Here is a 20,077-nt window from a genome sequence, read left to right as displayed (position 1 = left end):
GGGGAATGTAGCCTGCGCTGGGTGACAGAGAAGCTCCTCCCAGAATCTGTTTCAGGAAAGGCTGAGATCTGTAAACTCAGTACATTAGTGAGAGGCAGCTTCACCCTTTGGTTAGCGTGAGAGAAGCCACTTCTGCAATGTAAGGGGATTATCTGGACATCTGAGTGTTGTCTGCTGGTTCCAGGAACCACACCCCATGGGGGAGCGGCGCGACCTAATGGCTGAGGCCCAGATCAGACAGGGAGGGGGTGCGGCAGGCTGAGACTTTCAGGGAGAGGAGAATCTGACAGTCTTGTGTCTCCAAGCAGCTGCCGTTCACCTTGGAGAGACCAAATCCAGAGCACACCAAGCACACTTACTTCTGTCCACACATAGATCCTGGCTCGAACGCAGCTCTAATCTTCTCCCTTTAATGTGCAGGGGAGACATAGTCTTAGGGCTTTGCCCTGTGATTCGCCCATTGGCTGCCTTGCAGGGAGGAGCCCAGCATCCTGGGGATGGGTTATCAGACAGGGATGCTGTAGAAAGGCCCTTCTGAGCACACTGCTGCTGTCAGCCCCACTTTTCTCCTGCAAAGAGAAATCATTTCCCTTCATTTCACTGCCTCGAACAGGGGCTGCTAACAGGGAGTTTCGCAAGGGAGTTCTCCAGGTGAAGGAGGAGCAAGTACAGCATCTGTGGGGTAAGTGACTGTCTGTAGTGTGTGTTTTGTTTTTGTTTGGGGGTTACTTGCTGTGTGCTGAGCTTGTGTTTGTCAGTCTGTTTGGTTGGTTGGTTGTTTGAAGGACCGTGTGCTCTGGCTGGCAGTTGGAGGCCATGAGCTTCAAAGAAAGGTTTGAAAGCTCGAAGCCTCTGGTAATTGGCTGAGCCTTAATCAGTGGGATTAATCAATTCACTCAGGCCAGGGCTTTATAAAGCCGCGCACAAGCGACCAGGGAGCTTTGCGAACAGGGGCTGCTAACGGGGAGTTTCGCAAGGGAGTTTAGAAGGGGAGTGGGAAGGGAGTGGGAGTTCTTTGTCGGCCCTAACCCCTTCCCTGTAGTCCTCGTAAAACCTATAAACCAAACTACATCCAAAACCTCTTTCTGTAAACCACCCTTCCATTAACTAGGAGACAATACAGGCAGAAGCCCAGCAGCAAAGTGGGGGCTATCCAGTTTATTGCACTGAGTGTAGCATATATGATTACCTGCCCTGTGGGCGGGTGGCGTATGTGTGCAGTCGGTGCAAGGAGCTCCTGGCCCTCAGAGACCATGTACGGACTTTGGAGGCCAGGGTGGCAGAACTGGAGGACCTAAGAGAGGCAGAGAGGTATGTTGATGAGGCTTTCCGGGACACTGTAGAATTGTCCCACCTCCAGTCAGACAGCCCCTGCGCTGTTGAGGAGGAAGAATGACCCAGGGAAGCAGAGCAGTCAATGGGAGCAGAGGGAAACCTTCCCATAGTTGGGACCCTCCTTCCAGATGGTGCTGGGGTTGCCTCTCGCTCTGAGGTTAACTCTCCGGGGGAGGGAACTCCAGTTTCTAGGAAAAGGCAGGTGTTAGTAATGGGAGATTCGATTATTAGAAACGTAGATAGCTGGGTTTGTGATGACCAGGAGAACTGTATGGTGACTTGCCTGCCTGGTGCAAAGGTTGCGGATCTCTCGAGGCATCTAGACAAACTTATGTGTAGTGCTGGGGAGGAGCTGGTGGTCGTGGTACATGTAGGTACCAATGACATAGGGAATGGTAGGAGAGATGTCCTGGAAGCCAAATTTAGACTGCTAGGGAAAAGACTGAAATCCAGGACCTCTATGGTGGCATTCTCAGAAATGCTCCCAGTTCCACGCGCAGGGCCAGGTAGGCAGGCAGAGCTTCAGAGTCTCAATGTGTGGATGAGACGATGGTGTAGAGAGGAGGGGTTCATGTTCATTAGGAACTGGGGAAACTTCTGGGATGGGAGGAGCCTATACAGGAGAGATGGGCTCCACCTAAACCAAAATGGAACCAGACTGCTGGCACTAAACATTAAAATGTTGTAGAGCAGTTTTAAACTAGGAGATGGGGGAAAGCTGACTGCTGCAGAGGAGCGTGTGGATCGGACACAGACTTCTCTTAGGGGAGAGTCTGATGATAGAGAATCTCCAGGTTATAGTCAGGAGCAGAGGACGGAAGAGTATAATATAAGGGCCAGGTCAGATGATAAACAGTCACATGAAAAAGAATATGGCACATCAGAAAAAGGCAGGCTAATAAACAGGGACAAGTTTTTCAAGTGCTTGTACACAAATGCCAGAAATCTAAATAATAAGATGGGTGAACTAGAGTGCCTGGTGATAAAGGAGGATATTGATATAAAAGGCATCACAGAAACCTGGTTGACTGAGAGCAATCAAAGGGACACAATCATTCCGAGGTACAAAATATATCGGAAGGACAGAACAGGTCGTTCGGGGCGGAGTGGCACTATATGCGAAACCAAATGTAGATTCAAATGAAGTAAAAACCTTAAGTGAATCCATATGTTCCATAGAATCTCTATGGATAGAAATTTCATGCTCTAATAAAAATATAACATTAGGGATCTATTATCGACCACCTGACCAGTACAGTAATAGTGATGATGTAATGCTAAGGGAAATTAGAGAGGCTATCAAAATTAAGAGCCCAATAATAGTGGGGGATTTCAATTATCCCCATATTGACTGGGAACATTTCACTTCAGGACGAAATGCGGAGATAAAAATTCTCAATACTTTAAATGACTGCTTCATGGAGCAGCTGGTACGGGAACCCACAAGGGGACAGGCAACTCTAGATTTAATCCTGAGTGGAGCGCAGGAGCTGGTCCAAGAGGTAACTATAGCAGGACCGCTTGGAAATAGTGACCATAATACAATAACATTCAACATCCCTGTGGTGGGAAGAACACCTCAAAAGCCCAACACTGTGGCATTTAATTTCAAAAGGGGGAACTATACAAAAATGAGGGTGTTAGTTAGACAAAAGTTAAAAGGTACAGTGACTTAAGTGAAATCCCTGCAAGTTGCATGGGCCCTTTTTAAAGACAACATAATAGAGGTCCAACTTCAATGTATACCCCAAATTAAGAAACACAGTAAAAGAACTAAAAAAGAGCCACTGTGGCTTAACAACCATGTAAAAGAAGCAGTGAGAGATAAAAAGACTTCCTTTAAAAAGTGGAAATCAAATCCTAGTGAGGGAAACAGAAAGGAGCATAAACACTGCCAAATTAAGTGCAAGAGTGTAATAAGAACAGCCAAAGAGGAGTTTGAAGAACGGCTAGCCAAAAACTCCAAAGGTAATAACAAAATGTTTTTTAAGTACATCAGAAGCAGGAAGCCTGCTAAACAACCAATGGGGCCCCTTGACGATCGAAATACAAAAGGAGCGCTTAAAGACGATAAAGTCATTGCGGAGAAACTAAATGGATTCTTTGCTTCAGTCTTCACGGCTGAGGATGTTAGGGAGATTCCCAAACCTGAGCTGGCTTTTGTAGGTGACAAATCTGAGGAACTGTCACAGATTGAAGTGTCACTAGAGAAAGTTTTGGAATTAATTGATAAACTCAACATTAACAAGTCACCGGGACCACATGGCATACACCCAAGAGTTCTTAAAGAACTCAAATGTGAAGTTGCGGAACTATTAACTAAAGTTTGCAACCTGTCCTTTAAATCAGCTTCGGTACCCAATGACTGGAAGTTAGCTAATGTAACACTAATATTTAAAAAGGTCTCTAGAGGTGATCCCGGCAATTACAGACCGGTAAGTCTAATGTCGGTACCGGGCAAATTAGTTGAAACAATCGTTAATTGTCAGACACATAGAAAAACATAAACTGTTGAGCAGTAATCAACATGGTTTCTGTAAAGGGAAATCATGCCTTATCTATCTTTGAAGGGGTCAACAAACATGTGGACAAGGGGAATCTTGTGGACATAGTGTACTTAGATTTCCAGAAAGCCTTTGACAAGGTCCCTCACCAAAGGCTCTTACGTAAATTAAGCTGTCATGTTATAAAAGGAAAGGTCCTTTCATGGACTGAGAACTGGTTAAAGGACAGGGAACAAAGGGTAGGAATTAATGGTAAATTCCCAGAATGGAGAGTGGTAACTAGTGGTGTTCCCCAAGGGTCAGTCCTAGGACCAATCCTATTCAATTTATTCAGAAATCATCTGGAGAAAGGGGTAAAGAGTGAGGTGGCAAAGTTTGCAGATGATACTAAACTTCTCAAGATAGTTAAGACCAAAGCAGATTGTGAAGAACTTCAAAAATATCTCACAAAACTAAGTGATTGGGCAACAAAATGGCAAATGAAATTTAATGTGGATAAATGTAAAGTAATGCACATTGGAAAAAATAACCCCAACTATACATACAACATGATGAGGGCTAATTTAGCTACAACGAGTCAGGGAAAAGATCTTGGAGTCATCGTGGACAGTTCTCTGAAGATGTCCACGCAGTGTGCAGAGGGGGTCAAAAAAGCAAACAGGATGTTAGGAATCATTAAAAAGGGGATAGAGAATAAGACTGAGAATATAGTATTGCCCTTATATAAATCCATGGTACGCCCACATCTAGAATACTGTGTACAGATGTGGTCTCCTCACCTCAAAAAAGATATTCTAGCACTAGAAAAGGTTCAGAAAAGGGCAACTAAAATGATTAGGGGTTTGGAGAAGGTCCCATATGAGGAAAGATTAAAGAGGCTAGGACTCTTCAGCTTGGAAAAGAGAAGACTAAGGGGGGATATGATAGAGGTCTATAAAATCATGAGTGATGTTGAGAAAGTGGATAAGGAAAAGTTATTTACTTATTCCCATAATACAAGAACTAGGGGTCACCAAATGAAATTAATAGGCAGCAGGTTTAAAACAAATAAAAGGAAGTTCTTCTTCACGCAGCGCACAGTCAACTTGTGGAACTCCTTACCTGAGGAGGTTGTGACGGCTAGGACTATAACAATGTTTAAAAGGGAACTGGATAAATTCATGGTGGCTAAGTCCAAAAATGGCTATTAGCCAGGATGGGTAAGAATGGTGTCCCTAGCCTCTGTTCATCAGAGGATGGAGATGGATGGCAGGAGGAAGATCACTTGATCATTGCCTGTTAGGTTCATTCCCTCTGGGGCACCTGGCATTGGCCACTGTAAGTAGACAGATATTGGGCTAGATGGACCTTTGGTCTGACCCGGTACGGCTGTTCTTATGTTCTTATGTTGAGTTCATATTTCATAAGTTGTTCCAGGTTCCTTTTCTCACTTAAAAATATTCCTTTGGGCCTGGACTTCACAAGCCCTAAATGACCCTCTCAAGAAATGCTTAGGCAGTGGGGAAATCCTGCTCCCAGATCTCTCTCACAGGACGCCTGCCTGGCACTAGAGTCACTCCTGATTTAGGGAGGGTCGCTTTTCACATTTGAGTTCAGGTCAGTTCTAACCTTATTTGGCCTGATTCCGCTGTTGCTGTTAACCGCAGCCAGGGACTAGGAGGCTGAGCAGGTATCGGATTTGCGGGGTGGAGTTTCCTCAGTCAGTGGCATTTGAGCTGTAACTTTCCATGGATACGTTTCTTCTTCTCCTTCAAGGAAACCCTCCAGAGACATCGGTCCCTTGGCGGCACAGGGCAGGGGGCATCGTCACTGCTGTCCTTCTCCTCCTGGGTCTGGCCCTGGCCACGTCCCTCCTTGCTGTGACGCTTCTATGTAAGTTCAACTGCAGCTCCAAGCCCAACGTTTGCCAACTTCCATACAGGCCAGCTGGCTCGACTCCAAAATATCCAAAATATCGACCATGTTTCCAGTCTGTCCCTCCAAATAAATCTCCTGCTCCAGGGAGTTCGAATGGAGCTGTAAGATTTTGCCCTGCTGGTTTGATACTAGCACAAACTTTCTAAGTCTAACGATGGTCCAGCACTGGCACAGGTCACCTGGGGAGGCTGTGGAACCTCCATCACGGGAGGTTTTTAAGGACAGGTTAGACAACCACCTGTCAGGGATGGTCTGGGTGAACTTCATCCTGCCTGAGCATCACCTCAGGGACTTCAGATCACATGTGGCAGCCCCACATGCTCAACCTGCGCTCAGAGGGTCACGCTGGGTCCGTTCCTGACCATATATCACCAGCACGAGCCTCAGCCCCAGGAATCCTCATGGCACAATTGAAATGCCCTACGGAGAGACCGGACGGCCCAGTGGTTCGGACACTTGTCTGGGGGCTCAGACTGCTGGGTTTAATTCCCTGCTCTGCCAAAGAGTCCCTGCCCTGGAGCCAGCAAACAGAGCTGAAAGCAGGGAGCTGGAGTGGAGAGCTCTTGGAGGAGAGGGGAGACAAGCCCCTGTTCCTTAGGGGCAGTGAGTGGCAAAGACGACTGGTGCCTCCCCGTGCTGGGGGGCCATGATCTAAAGTGGAGGACACGTGACCGCCCCACGTATCTCCTCTGCCCAGCGACCCCCGCGCCCAGCCCAGGGCCACCATGCACTCCCTGCCCTGCCAGAGTTACCTACGGGGGGCTCTGTCCTTCTCCCGCCGTGCCTCCCCCCAGCACATTCGGCCAGTCTCTCTGGCAGCCAGGCCCGGGCGAGGAGCAGGAGGGAGCCGCGTCTCATGAGGCTGAAGCCGGCCGCTCCAGGTCACTGCTCTGTGACATACACCAGGAGAGAGCCCCGAACGGGGCCTTGGCTGTGCCGGTGTCCCTCCTCGGGAGGGAAGCTGTCCAAGATTAAAATAAAAGACGTCATAGAGAACAGCCTCGCACTCGGAGCATGTTCCTTCTCTGAGCGTGGCTGGTCTCCAGCCGCAGTTCGGTTCGGTCGCTGACCTGCAGACGTGTGATTTCTAGATCTCCGGGCACAGAGCAAGCTGCAAGCGGTTGAAGAAGCGGCACAGAAGCTCCAAGTCTCTCTGCAGCCTGACAACGCCTCAGACGCGTCAGCAAAGGGATCAGACAGTAAGTCGCAGGACAAGGGTCTTAGGCATCAGGGTCAGCTCCCCTCCCTTGGCCTGGAAGCTGAGCACTCTCTGGCCTACAGGGATGCTGGGTGCCTGCATCCTCTGCTCCCCTCCATAGACTTCTCTGCCAGGTGGTCCCGTCACCTGTCTAAGGAGCTGCTGCTCTGCACCTTCCTCTGCCAGCGGAGGCTCTGTTCCCAGGGACGGGTGGCTGCTCCAGGCTCCCTCCTAGCTCCCTTCCTGGCAGTGGCAGGCTGGCTGCATCCGCCCCATGCTCCTGCGCAGGATGCCTAGTGGTCACCATCTTCCGTCCTTTCACTGTTGCTCCCTTCGCTCCATAGTTTTCGCCTTGGCCCCTGTATTGTCAGGGTTGCATTGGCGGGAAAGACGGATGCAGCTCATGAGACACACAGGGCCGAATTCAGACCCTGGTGTAAGCAGGACGTCAGTGGAGCTGCACTCGTGGGTCTCCATTTGCCCCCCAGTCCCTGAGCCCTCCCTGTGCAGCTCCAATAATTTGGGTACCTGCCACAGTCCCATTGCTGGAGGCAGAGCGCCCCCTTGTGGCCACGTCTCACAACTGTCTGTCTGTCGGGCACAGGGCTGCACATACAAACCCGTCCATGGATCAGGTTATTCAGCGTCCAGTCAGAAAATGGGCCTGAACTAAACCCGGGCACAGAACTCGCCTGAACGCTGGGCTGTTCAAAATCCCGGCCTGGAGCCCAGGGCCAGGGCTCGGGGCCATGGATGTTCTTGCAGCCCCAGCTCTGCCCCATGCTGCAGGGGACCCGCTCACAGCTCACAAGGGGGTAGCGATTGGGAAGAGGTGGCTGGGGAGATTGGGGGGACAGGGCTAGAATTCAGGAGAGCTGGGGTCAATTCCCAGCTCTGCTGCAAACTTCCTGTGTGATCTTGGGCACCTCTCCCTGCACCTCAGTTCCCCTGCAGGAAAATCATCCTTTATTTCTCCCACCTCGCGTCTATTTTGGGTGTGAGCTGTTGAGAGCAGGGACTGTCCCCTCCTGTCCGTACAGCGCCTGGCACACAGGGGCCTGCTGGTGCTGCTCTACTGCTAGTGCCGATAATCAAGTGTTCTGCATCTCCACTGACGTCACGGTGACTTTCTTCTAGCTCTGCAGCTATTGGATGAAGCGCAGGCAGGAGTCCAGCTGCTGAAAGCCCAGCTGGGTAATGTCAGTGCAGCATATGGAGAAATCCAGATCCGTCTGGAAAACGTCAGTGCAGCGCGAGCAGCAGTGCAAGGTCGCTACAGTAAGTACTAGCTGCAGTGCTGGCTGGTGCCGTTTCTGCTGGTGCTGAGGATGAACGGAGGATTTCAGGCTCCCAGGCTGACAACGCAGCGACTTTCTCAAGCACTGAGTTCTCTTCAATTAAAAATCACTGGTGGCTGCACCTGGGCCCACACTGTGGTGATCGGTGTGGAGTTAAATTACACCCTAGGCCTCGTTAGCCTAATGGGAGCACTCAGCTGTCAGCTCTTCTTAGATGCTCCAAACCCGTCAGGTCACAGGCAGAAAGTGACCCTGGCATTTTAGCGTATGGGGCGTTACTTTCAGAACCACCCCTGAGCCAGTGGCCCCGGCAGGGTGTTGGGGGAGGTGCCAAAGTGCAAAAGACCCAAGACCTTCACCACTTATGATCAATGAAAATTGTTGATGCAAAACCAGGAGATCTTCCACCTTGGGCAGCTACATTCCCCCTCCTGAATTCCCCCTGCCAGCTCAGCTGAACCGTGAGTCTCCCCTTTCCCATTACAGCCATGCTGCTTTGCACTGGGACCAGCGCCCATGCTCCAGCCCAGATGCAGCTGCATTTCACTGCCTGGAGAGTGACCTCGTGGTGTCTGCTTTCTGCAGCGCTCTTTGGAATCCATCATGTGGCCACAAAAAGTTACTTATTGTGATGCTGGAGAATCAGGATTCAGAAGCTCCCTGGGCTGGGGGCAGATGAAGGGCAGGGGAAATGCAGCACTAGAAACCCTGAGCTCCCTGCATGTGTACCTGTGACTTTAGCCCGGGCATCTCACCTCAGTCTCTGCTCCTAGGTGATGTGCTGACAAAGCTCTCCAGGGGCTGGAGGTTTTACGGTGGGAACCTCTATTACTTTTCACAAGGAAAAAAGTCGTGGGATGAGGCCGAGCAGTTCTGTGTGTCTTGGAACTCACACCTGACCTCTGTCTCCTCCCAGGTGGAACAGGTGAGCGCAGGAAGCTCCGAGGGGCTTGGATAATAGGTCAGAGCCTTGTTTCACACCAGAAGGAGGTGGGAGGTGACAGCTGAGGTTCCAATTCTGCGATGTGCCTTTTGGCAAACTATCGGAGAGGATGCGAAGCCTTAGTACCTGACTCAGGGCATTCACTCATCAGTTTAAAAGCAGAGATGGGCAGAGGAACAGAGCCAGGATCTGGGGTGCGGGGAGGAGGTGGGGAGATTTGGAGTCAGGCTTATTTCTGATTTTCCCTATTTCCAATGTAGAATTTCCTGCAAACCAATGACCTTTCCCAGTGAGGACCCACTTTGATCCCTCTCCCCAGGCCTGAGCTCCTGCTGGACAATCTAGGAGCCTGTATCTGGAAGGCTTGTGTGCACGGGGCCATGCACTTCTCAGAGAATCCTCGCTCCCCACGTGCCCACTGCAGCCCTCACCCCAGGCCTCTGCGGCACTTTCGGAGGAGGACAATCCCACCCTCCGGCAGGGCCAGACTTTGTACCCAGTTCTCTGCTCCGAGCTTTGCCTCCTGCAAGGGCAGGGGGCTGGTGTGAACTCTGAGGTGCCCGTCAGTACCTGCCGCAGCCCAGCTCTGAGGGGGCCGTGGGGGGAGTGTTCTGAGACAGGTCCCTGCTGTTAGTTCCAGGCTGATACAGATGTAGACACACACACAGAGCTGCTCCAGGGCTCCCTCAGGGCCTCGCAGCTAGTCACTGTCAGCGTTGGGGGCAGGACACCGCGTCTCCCGCTGCCCAGTGCCCTGCTCACACCACCAGACGCCCTTTCCTCTCCCCCAAAATCTGTTCAGCCCAGGCAGCTGCGGCTGCATCCTGCAGCCTCTCTTGGGTGACCTGCACATGCTGCAAACTGTGTTGTGCAGGAGTTTCTCTCCAACGAGACCAAGGGACAAGATCACTGGATTGGACTCACCGACCGGGAGACAGAAGGCAGCTGGCGCTGGGCGGATGGCACAGAATACAGAGCAGACGCAAGCAGGGGGTGAGTAAAGCTTGAGAGACGTGATTATTTATTACACGTTTGGTCACAAGCTCTTTCGGGTAGCGTCTGTGCGGCCCCTGGTGTCTATGCAGCACCCGGCACAGCGGGCCCGATTCTGAGGGAGGCCCCCGGGCACTGTGACAACAGCAGTGAATCCTCCCAGGAATTTCTGCTAATGCCCCTTTGCTTAGAGCAGGAGCCTCAACACGGAGTGTGTGTTCAGTGCCCACTGAGACCCAGGCCAGAGCCTCCCCTGGGTAACTCGGCATTGACTTGAATGAACCACAGGGATTTACACCAGCTGAGGATCTGGCCCCAAGTCGACTCAGTGCAGCCAGGGGAGTCTGGAGTGAGCGGCAGGTTCCCGCTCTCCTTGGGATTGCGCTGCGCTCTCCCCTCGGTCAGGCTGGGCACGGGGAGGCTGTGGGGCCGGGGGCATGGCCGGAGCCAGCTGCAGTCGGTGCAGTGACCTCAGGGGGCTGTGGGCGAGGCCCATAAGCAGGGCCAGGGAGAAGTTAATGACTGGCCCCCGCTGCCCTCTCTTCCCGTTCCTGCGTTCCCACCTCGGGGGTGCCTGGGACGTGCTGTGCCACCTGCTCTGGTTCTGGGCACTGAGATCCGAGTTGCTGCTGCTCAGCATTTGGAGCCACACACTGACTTTGGCTCTTTGCTGGCCTGTCAGGCGCAGGGCAGGTGCTACCCCCGGCCGTCAGAAGCCCTTCGTTACCATGGCCACAAGAGCTGTGGAGAACTCTGAGGCAGGGCCGGCTTTAGGCCCATTTGCCTGACTCCCCGGAATCGGGCCCCGCGCTTTAGGCGCCTTATTAATTTTTTTTACTCTCCCCAGTGGCGGTCTGCTCCGCCGGGGTCTTCGGCGGCCCCGTTCTCCCAGCTGGAGCTTCAGCCGGAGCATGACAGTCCCGCGGCCCCAAAGTGCTGCCGAGGACTGGGAGTGCCACCGAGTGAGTACAAGCCCCACCCCCGCAGGAATTGGGCCCTGCACTTGCTAAAGCCGGCCATGCTCTGAGGAGTGACCGTGGGGTGCATCGCTTCACTGCGTCATTGCTGGGTGTCTTGGTCCCCTGCCAACAGCAGAGTCCACAGAGCAGAACTGAGCTCTGGAATTGGCTGTGGTTCTCCACGGAGACGTTAACACTCTGATCCGTAGGTTCTGGGAGGAGAATCAGCCAGACAACTGGGATCAGGGGACAGGAGGCAGAGAAGACTGTGTTGAGATCCGCACAATGGAGCTGAAGTGGTGGAATGATGCCAACTGCACTCTGCCTTCTAGGTGGATTTGTAAGCAGGCCCATAGAGAGGCTGGGCTGTGATATGCAGTTCCCAGCACCTCAAATAGCCACCTTAATTGCCAAGATAGATTATTTTCCCACCACCTGCCGATGAGGAGCCCTGGGCACTGGAGGGGGCCGCATGGGATGTGCATCGCAGCAATGCTTTCTCTTGGTGTGATATTTCTGGCTGTAGCAGAGAGAGCTGCCCTTATGCTGCTCAGTGTGGCTGGCTCTGTAATTTGTATGTTTCCAGGTCTGTCACTGAATAATTCCTTGGATCATGGAGTTAGCGTTTCATAATCACCCAATAAATAATTATTTGCTTGACTTGAATTTCTAATTTTTGCACCTTTTGATCAGATGTTATGATGATGTCAGAACCATCTATATATATATTTAAAACATCCAGTCATATGTGGTAAGCAAGGTATGTCGCAAAATATGTTTGGGCCACCAAGGAGATAAATTCAGGCTCAGCTGGGAGACTGGCTTCAACAGCTGTTCGAATTCTCCTATCCCTGCGCCGCTGTGCCATGTATCAAAAAGTGTCTGCCCCTTCCAACCCAACAGGAGCAGTCCCTCCCAAAACTGTCACTTCCTTGGAAGGACCCAATTGGTTGTTTTTCTGCATCTCAGGCTGCTCTTCCTCCAAGACATGTAATATTTATTTCCAAGGGCATTTTGGTCTGGGAGAAAGATGACAGCCCTGAGGACTGATGTCTACAGCAAGTAGCTCTGCCGATGGACCTTTACCAACACCCCCTCCTCCCTGGAGATGGGGTAGCTCCATCTCTGAGACCCACTCAGTTCTTGACCAATAAGCTACAAATAATGATGGTGGTTTGGGGGCATCTCTCTACTGGGACCACAAGATTCTTTCCACAGAAGATGGTGAACAGCAACCAGCTGTCAACAACCTTCAGCCATTACCAGCTCTAGTCAGATACCACTTGCCCAAGGCAGCCTGGCCCTGGGTGAGTGGTGCTGCTATTGGTAATGCGTGTTACGTAGATTCCAGGGCTAGAAGGGACCATTGTGATCATCTAGTCTGTCCTCCTGTGCCAGAGACTGTCACCCAGTGACCCATCCTTAGAGCCCATAGCTTGTGGTTGAGCTACAGCACGAATTCTAAAAAGTCATCCAATCTTGATTTAAAGACGTCAAGAGATGGAGAATCCACCACATTCCTCAGTGAGTTGTTCCAATTGTTGGTGTCACTAGGCATAAATCTAGGTAACTCGGGAGGATGGCTTTGGGCCTATGTGACCCAAAGTACCTTTATGTAAAGTGCTTTTTTTAGCCTTACTAAACTTTTGTAACCTCTTGTGTTATGTGCTGACTACTGGCAGCTGCAAGGCTGCTTGACACTAGATGTAGCCAATACTAAATAAGATAGGTGGAAAGCAGATGCTGTAATTAAAGTTATATGCATGAGAACGTAGCCCCCACGGTGGGAAAGTACAGATAACTGTTCACAGAAAAGGTACTAACGAGCTAAATTGGTTTTTGCCAAGTATGATTTAACCTGTTTAGTGTAATTGCTATTGCAAAGTGTATTTGGTACATGGGAATAGACGGGAGGGGCAAGAAGGGGGGTAAAGGGGAATGAGAAGTGTGGGGGGGGAATGGAAATGCTTAGCTGAAATCATGTATAAAGAGAGAGAGCTGTTTGTATCGGTGTGCAGGATTTGAGATTGCTATGTCTCCCTTGCACCTTATTTGGGCTCAAATAAACCTGGTTTTGCTTCTCCACCCTGGTGTGTTAATTAGTGCGGTGCACACCGGGCAACGAACCCCTGTTGCTGTTCTCGGCCCTCTGTGCCGGCAACAGTTTTGGCATCCCTGGGTGGGCTTGAGGCAAAATTGTGCCTTGCCCGGACTCCTCCAATGGCCAGCGGACGATGGTCACAGCCGACGCCCAGCGCGCACTGGTGCCTTTACCAGGGGCCTCGGCAGAGATGCGTCAGGCTGACCTTGGAGGACACAACGGTGCAACGCACTCAGATAGTGGAGAAGCAGCTGCGGGCGACAGTGAGGAACCGGTCCTGCGGATAAGGTAGGAACAGTCCAGTGCTGTTAACCTTTTGTTTGCCTGTTAAGATCTGGGGACGCCCAGTGTCTTCCCATAGGTATGGGGCAGGAACAGAGTATAGGCAGGGCACGGTGTACACCGTTAGAATGCATTCTGATAAATTGGAAAGTGTTTGAATCAGATCCATTAACTAAAAGCAAACTAAAAAGGTTCTGTACAGTAGACTGGCCTCAGTATCAGCTAGAGAGCCAGGAAAGGTGGCCACCGGAAGGATCACTTAATTACAACACAATCCTTCAATTACTCCTGTTTTGTCAGCGAACAGGTAGCTTCTGAAGCTGTTTGTATGTAGAGCTCTTGTAAAAATCCCTCATCATATGCCCCAGAGCTGCACTGGGAGGAGAACTGTCCATGCGGACGTCTGTCTCTGTTGGGCTCACGCAATCTGAACTTATTGACTGTGCAGCAAGATAAGATGCATCGTGGTAATAGGAAATAATGGTCTTGGTGTGTGTGTGTGTTTGTGTGTGTGTATACCAGTGTGAGTGGCTGTTACCGGAAGACGCCCAGAATACCCTGTGAAGCGAAGGCTCATGATCAGGACTATTCTAACGCAAGCCCGGTAACTAGTGGATCTTTAGGAGATCCGACCCATGGTGGGCTGACTCGGCCTGGCATCGTCCGGCAAGGAAGCTTCCTGGGTCTAGGAGTGTGTGAACCCATCTTCCCTCCCCCCCTTCCTTTCCGTGTGGGCTACTGACAGTCTGATCATCTCACTGGACGCAATCAGAGTAAGCGGCGCCGTCTCCCAAAGACTAGCCGACGCTCTTTGCTGAAGGGAGGTGTAGGAGAGTCATGGTCATCTTCGTTATTCTCTCCTGTGTGAGTGCCCTGTAGGAAGAGATCCTTAGTTTATGTGCCACTAGCGCGGACAGGGCACCCTCTCTGTGTGTGTAAGTGAAAAATGAAGGAGGGACAGTTTAAACATTCCACCTCACCCCCTAAGGGTACCCCAGCATGTTACATGTACATACATTATGGTCCTAAAACCTGCAGGTATTTAAAGAATTGAAATCTTTACACACGTAAAAATCCATCTAAACAAAACAAACCCCCACTGTTGCTGTCCTCGGCCCTCTGTGCCGGCAACACAATGGTTAATTGCTTCTCCATATTAAGCATTAACTAAGCTTTGCGATGACAGACAGGGGGTCAGAGTTCTTTAAAATACTCACATATTTTTGCTATTGTGTCCATATTAAAAGAAAACAGAACAGCAAGTGAAGTAGACAGCACAGGTACCAAAAACTGCCCAATAAATAAAGAATTGTCCATTTCAGACACTTCTGAAAGGGAAAAATATATATTCTAAATTGGGCTGACGCTCATCCCAGCTATGCCCAACCTGCCCAGAACCTGCCCCAATAGCCAGAAGGCCATTAAAAGCATCCCCACAATTTTTGGAAGGGACAATGTCATGACACACTTTTTAAGGCTGCAGCCCTCAGGCCAGGCTGCAATTAGATGGGGAAAAGAATCCTGAGCTGGGTTTATACTCTTGGGGTCTGACTCTGGTCTCTCATACATAGGATTAACTCAAGCCAATAGAATGAGACTGTTGTGAGAACAGAACCCAGCCCTTGCTTTTAAAAGTAATAGCCCAGTTGCAAAGCCAGCATGACTGTGTCTTGACAGCAGAGTGAGTCTTTTGCATCCCTTGGAAATTCTTCTTCCTTGAGGACGTGCTCAGAGCTGCAGCAGTAATTGCTTTCCTTCGGAACATGGGAGGAGCTAGTTTCCTTAAAGGACCATGAATTAGATTGGAAATTGTTTGTATTTTGAGTCGGGTGACTGTATTTCCTGGATTAAAGAATGTTATTGTCTCAGTGGAGAATCAAAGCCACTTTCTGAGCTTGGTTCTGCTGCGCAGACTCTGTTGTGAGCAAGAGACCAAGATCCCCCAAAACGTTCTGCCCCTTTATCTGCCCATTGCAGAGCTCGCTGGGATGAAATTCAATAGTGCAAATGCAAGGTCATGCACTTAGGGACCATCAACATTAATCCCTATCTCCTCCAATTTGACTAATAATTCCCCATGTGGAACTGTACCAAATGCCACTGAAATCCAGATAGATGAGATCTACTGCATTTCCTTTGTCTAAAAAATCACTTATCGTCTCAAAGAAGGATAGCAGGTTGGTTTGGCACCATCTACCTTTTTTAAAACCATGTTGTATTTTATCCCAATTACTGTTTACCTCTATGTGCCTAACTACTTTCTCTTTCCAAATTTGTTCTAAAACCATGCATCAAATTGAGGTCAGACGAACAGGCCTGTAGTGTCCTGGGTCACTTTTTTCCCTTTCTTAAAAATAGGTAGGATGTTAGCAATTCTCCAGTACAGGGCACAACCGCCGCATTCATGGATTCATTAAAAATCCTTGCTATTGGGCTTGCAGTTGCAAGTTCCTTTAATAGTCTTAGATGGGGATTATTTGGATTCCACAATTAGGTCCCATTAAGCTGTTTGAGTTTGACTTCCACCTCAGAGGTGGTAATTTTTACTTCCATATCCCCATTTCCATTAGCCATCCTGCCACTACCCCAAAACTCATTTCCCTTATTAAAATCTGATGCAGAGTATTCATTTAGGTGTTGGGCCATGCCTAGATTATCTTTAATGTCCACCTCATCCTCCGTGTTTGGCAGTCCCACTCCTTCCTTCCTTGTTTCCTTTGTGGTTGTATGGCTATAGAACTGTTTACTGTTGGTTTTAATTCCCTTTTAAGGTCCAACTGTGCTTGACTATTGACAGTTCACGTTATCGCTGTACTTTCTGACCTCCAAGAGGTGGCTTTTCTTCCTGATCCATCCCATATTCCATTCCTTGTAGGATTTCTGCTTTCTCTTAATCACCTGCGTGAGACGCTTGTTCATCCAGCCTGGTCCACAACCCTTCCCTAGGAAGTTTTTCCCCTTGCTTGGGATGCAGGCTTCAGAGAGCTTCTGCAATTTGGACTTAAAATAATTCTAAGCCTCCCCCACTTTCAGATCCTTGAGTCCTTCCACCCAGTCCATTCCCCTCGTTAATTACCTTAATATTTTAAAGTTTCCCATTTTGAAATCAAGGCCCCTACTTGCAGACCTAGTTTTGTTTATCCTTCCATTTAGTTGATGCCGTATCAGCTCATGATCACATGAACCAAGGTTGTCCCCTACAGCCAGTTCTTCTCTGGAGGTCCTCCCTACTCACCAACACTCAGTCTAAAATGGCATCACCTCTTGTTGGTTTGGTGACTATTTGGTGAAGAAATCTGTCAGCTCTCACAGCCAGGAAAGTGTGGGCCCTACCATTATGATTAGCACTTGTCCTCCGATCTATATCCGGGAAATTAAAGTCTCCCATAATCACACAGATCCCAGGAGTATATATTTCATTAAAGTTAATCCAGAGGTCTCTATCCATATCCAGATAGGATCCTGGGAGTCTGTAGCAGACCCAAAGCACTATCTCTGGAATAAATTGCCTAGGGAGGTTGTGGAATCTCCATCTCTGGAGATATTTAAGAGTAGGTTAGATAAAAGTCTATCAGGGATGGTCTAGACAGTATTTGGTCCTGCCCTGAGGGCAGGGGACTGGACTCGATGACCTCTCGAGGTCCCTTCCAATCCTAGAATCTATGAATCTATGAATCTCAGGGGAGCCTCTGGTAGGGTGACAGTGACAGTGGCTGGTTTGCTCTGGTTATTTCCCCATTGCCCGCTTCAGTGGTCCTGCACCAGTGGGGGGAGATGTCCCTAAAAGGATCACTGTAAATGCAGCCAAAGAGCAACACGCTGCGATGGATTCTCTCAGTGTTCGGAGAGCACAAATCTGACCTGCCAGGGGGATGGGTCCAGAGAACTGGGAAATTAATATGGAGATTCTGGCCCTGGGGCTCTGGCAGGGGCAGGAGATTTGTAGAAATTTTGGTGGTGCCCAGAATGCCCAGAGCCTGCCCCCCCCCGAACTCCACCCCCCCACATGCCTAAGGCTCTGTGAGGGAATTTGGGTCGGGGGAGGAGGTCTGGGGTGCAGGCCCTGGGTTGGGGCAGGGGATTGGGGTATAGGACAGTTGAGAGGTTGGGCTCTGGGATTGAGTTTGGGTGCAGGCTCCGGGCTTGGGCAGGGGGTGGGGGTGCACGAGGGGGTGAGGATTGCAGGCTCTGGGATGGAGTGCAGAGGGCTGGGGTGCAGGCTCTGGGAGGGAGTTTGGGGGCAGGAGAGGGTGTGTGGGAAGGGGATGAGTGTGCAGGCTTTGGAACAGAGTTTGGGTGTAGGCTCTGGGCTGGGGCAAGGGGTGTAGGAGGGAGTTTGACTGCAGGAGGGGGTGTGTGGGAAAGGGGTGGGGGTACAGGGTCTGGGATGGAATTTAGGTGCAGGCTCTGGACTGGGGGTGCAGGCTCTGGGAGGGGGTGAGTGGGTGCTGGTGGGGAGGGGACTGCCATCACATGTGGCTTCTTTCCTCCCCTGCTGCAGCCTGCTGCCCCTCACCCTAGCCTCACTGGGGATGGGGGATGGGGCTGCCCCTTGCCCAGCATGGGGCTGCTGAGGGGGAGGTGGAGCACAGGGTCAAACACTCATTGAAGCCCCAGCAGCTGAGGTGAGTGAGGTCCACTCCAGATGTTTCCCAGTCCAAATATTGGTGGAGCAGGGCCCCCGACACTGAATATTCCCGGAGCCCGGGCACCACAGGCCCATATAACTCGCCGACCCTGGGGCTCTGGTTCAAACCAAGCCAGGCTGGAAGTCATAAGCATCCAACAGCTCCGTGTGGCTCTGTGAGCTGGGTTGGTGGGTCCCAGGCCAGCGCCAGGGGACAATGTCACTAGCACAAAGCAGCACCACAGCTGGCCTGGCTTGGTCCTCTCGTCACAAGCTGAGCTGAGGGGACAGGATGGGCCATGGAGATTGAACTCCCTTCGCAGCCCCAACCTCGGTCCCACCCGGCCAGGCCTGAGGCCCAATGCAGGGAGCTAGGCCTGCCTGTCCCTGTTCTCTGGATAGAGGGAAACCTCCCTCCTCCTGGCCCCTGGTGCAAGCTGTGGGGATGGACACAATGGTGACAGGTTCACCAATTCCTCTGCCACCCGCCCCTGGTGACGAGAGGGAGACCCCGTTGCCCGTCTGCAGTGGCCCAGGCTGGCTGCAGCCATTTCCCGCCTTCTACCCCCCCACAGCTCTGCTAAGGCCAGAGGCCTCCGCAGCCACCTCTTCTTAGTGCTGGCCAAGATGGCCGCCCATCTGCCCAGGAGTTAGCCAAGGGCTATGAAAAGAGGCGGGTGTAGCTGCAGATTCTGGCTGGGGGAACCAGGACAGGATGAGTGGTGCGTTTGGTCTGTCTGTGGGTGGTTTGTTTGCTTTCTGTGTACAGGTTGTGTAGCTGGGTCACGGGGCTCCTGAGAAAGCAGCTGGGACAGGTCTGTTTGTCGGTGCCTCCACAAAAGCCGTGAGGCTCTGACCCTTGCAGATTTGGTCTCCGCTGTCTGAGGTCTCTGAGGGGTTAATTGCTCCCTGGTAGTGAGGGCTTGAGCTGAGATGAGCTAAGCAGGGAGATTTGGCATAAAAAGTTACTTGTTAGGTGTGGGGGCAAAGTTCAGTGGGGACAGGCTCTAGGCATTCTGGGTACCACCAAAATTTCTACAAACCTGCCGCCCCGGTGGTGTTCTCTTCTTACAGTGTGGTGCTTTGTCCGGAGACTAACTCTCATCCCCCTGACACACTTCAGGCAGGGAGCGTTGGTCTTTGTGCCAAGGTGCGTGGCTGGGACCCGGGACTTGGGACCCTGTCCCCAACTATGAGTATCCCCCCTCCCCTATCTGACACTCTGTTCTGCATAAGACCCCGGAGCCCTTGCTTTGTCTGGCTGGCACCTAGCACCTATGGTGCAGGTGAGGATTTAGTTTAAGTGGTAAAGAGTTCGCTTTGCATGCGAGCGGTAGTGGGATCAATGCCTGCATTCTCTAAGCACTGATGTGCATCTTTATCCCCCCTTGGCAAGCATGGTCCACCTGCCTGCCTCCTTCTTTTCTGGTTTCGGCATCCTTGTCTGTAGCAGTCAGGCAGAAGAGCAAATACGGACCACTGCAGGCCTGCAGCTACCCAGGAGCTGCAAACCACGATCATGGCCTCTTTATGCTCTGTCCAGCTGAACCAGGCAGCCCCTGGGAAGCTCCTCAAGGTGTTCCACTAGTGTAGGCTCAGTTGTGAAAAGCCCATGAAAGTTCACCAGCTGTTGCAAGAAGTATGAAAAGGAGGCGCAGTGGTGGGTCTCTACCTTTCCACATCACCTCCATTTCGCCAGCTTTCCATCCCCCCTTTTTTCCATAAAGTCCCACAATCTGGTTTTATTTTCGCAGGTGTACTGTTGTGGCAGGGTGTCCATTGTGAAATCGTTTCCTTTCTTTTCTTTTTGGCTGGGGAGCATTAGGACTGTGTGTGTGCGTGTGAGCTGAGGAGTTTTCCTCTTTAGAGCCATGTGATAATTTGGAAGGTTAACCGAAGGAGAAGTTTCAGAGTAGCAAC

The 20,077-nt window shown here is 50.9% G+C and overlaps 1 protein-coding gene across 1 annotated transcript in view; it reads left to right on the top strand.

Annotated features, from left to right (window-relative positions):
- Nucleotides 1-11,807, top strand: part of LOC120406891 (C-type lectin domain family 4 member F-like) — a 62,622-nt gene extending 50,815 nt beyond the window's left edge. Inside the window, exons 5-6 of the mRNA XM_039542066.1 lie at nucleotides 10,070-10,188; nucleotides 11,357-11,807. Coding sequence (XP_039398000.1) covers nucleotides 10,070-10,188; nucleotides 11,357-11,519 — 282 coding nt within the window. The 3' untranslated portion in view covers nucleotides 11,520-11,807. The remainder of the gene's footprint in view (nucleotides 1-10,069; nucleotides 10,189-11,356) is intronic.
- The last annotated feature ends 8,270 nt before the right edge of the window (nucleotides 11,808-20,077 follow it).

Source organism: Mauremys reevesii, linkage group 5 (assembly GCF_016161935.1).
Source record: "Mauremys reevesii isolate NIE-2019 linkage group 5, ASM1616193v1, whole genome shotgun sequence".
Classification (NCBI taxonomy): Eukaryota; Metazoa; Chordata; order Testudines; family Geoemydidae; genus Mauremys; species Mauremys reevesii.
Note: the sequence above shows the minus strand (reverse complement) of the source record. Positions and strands in the feature narration are given on the sequence as shown.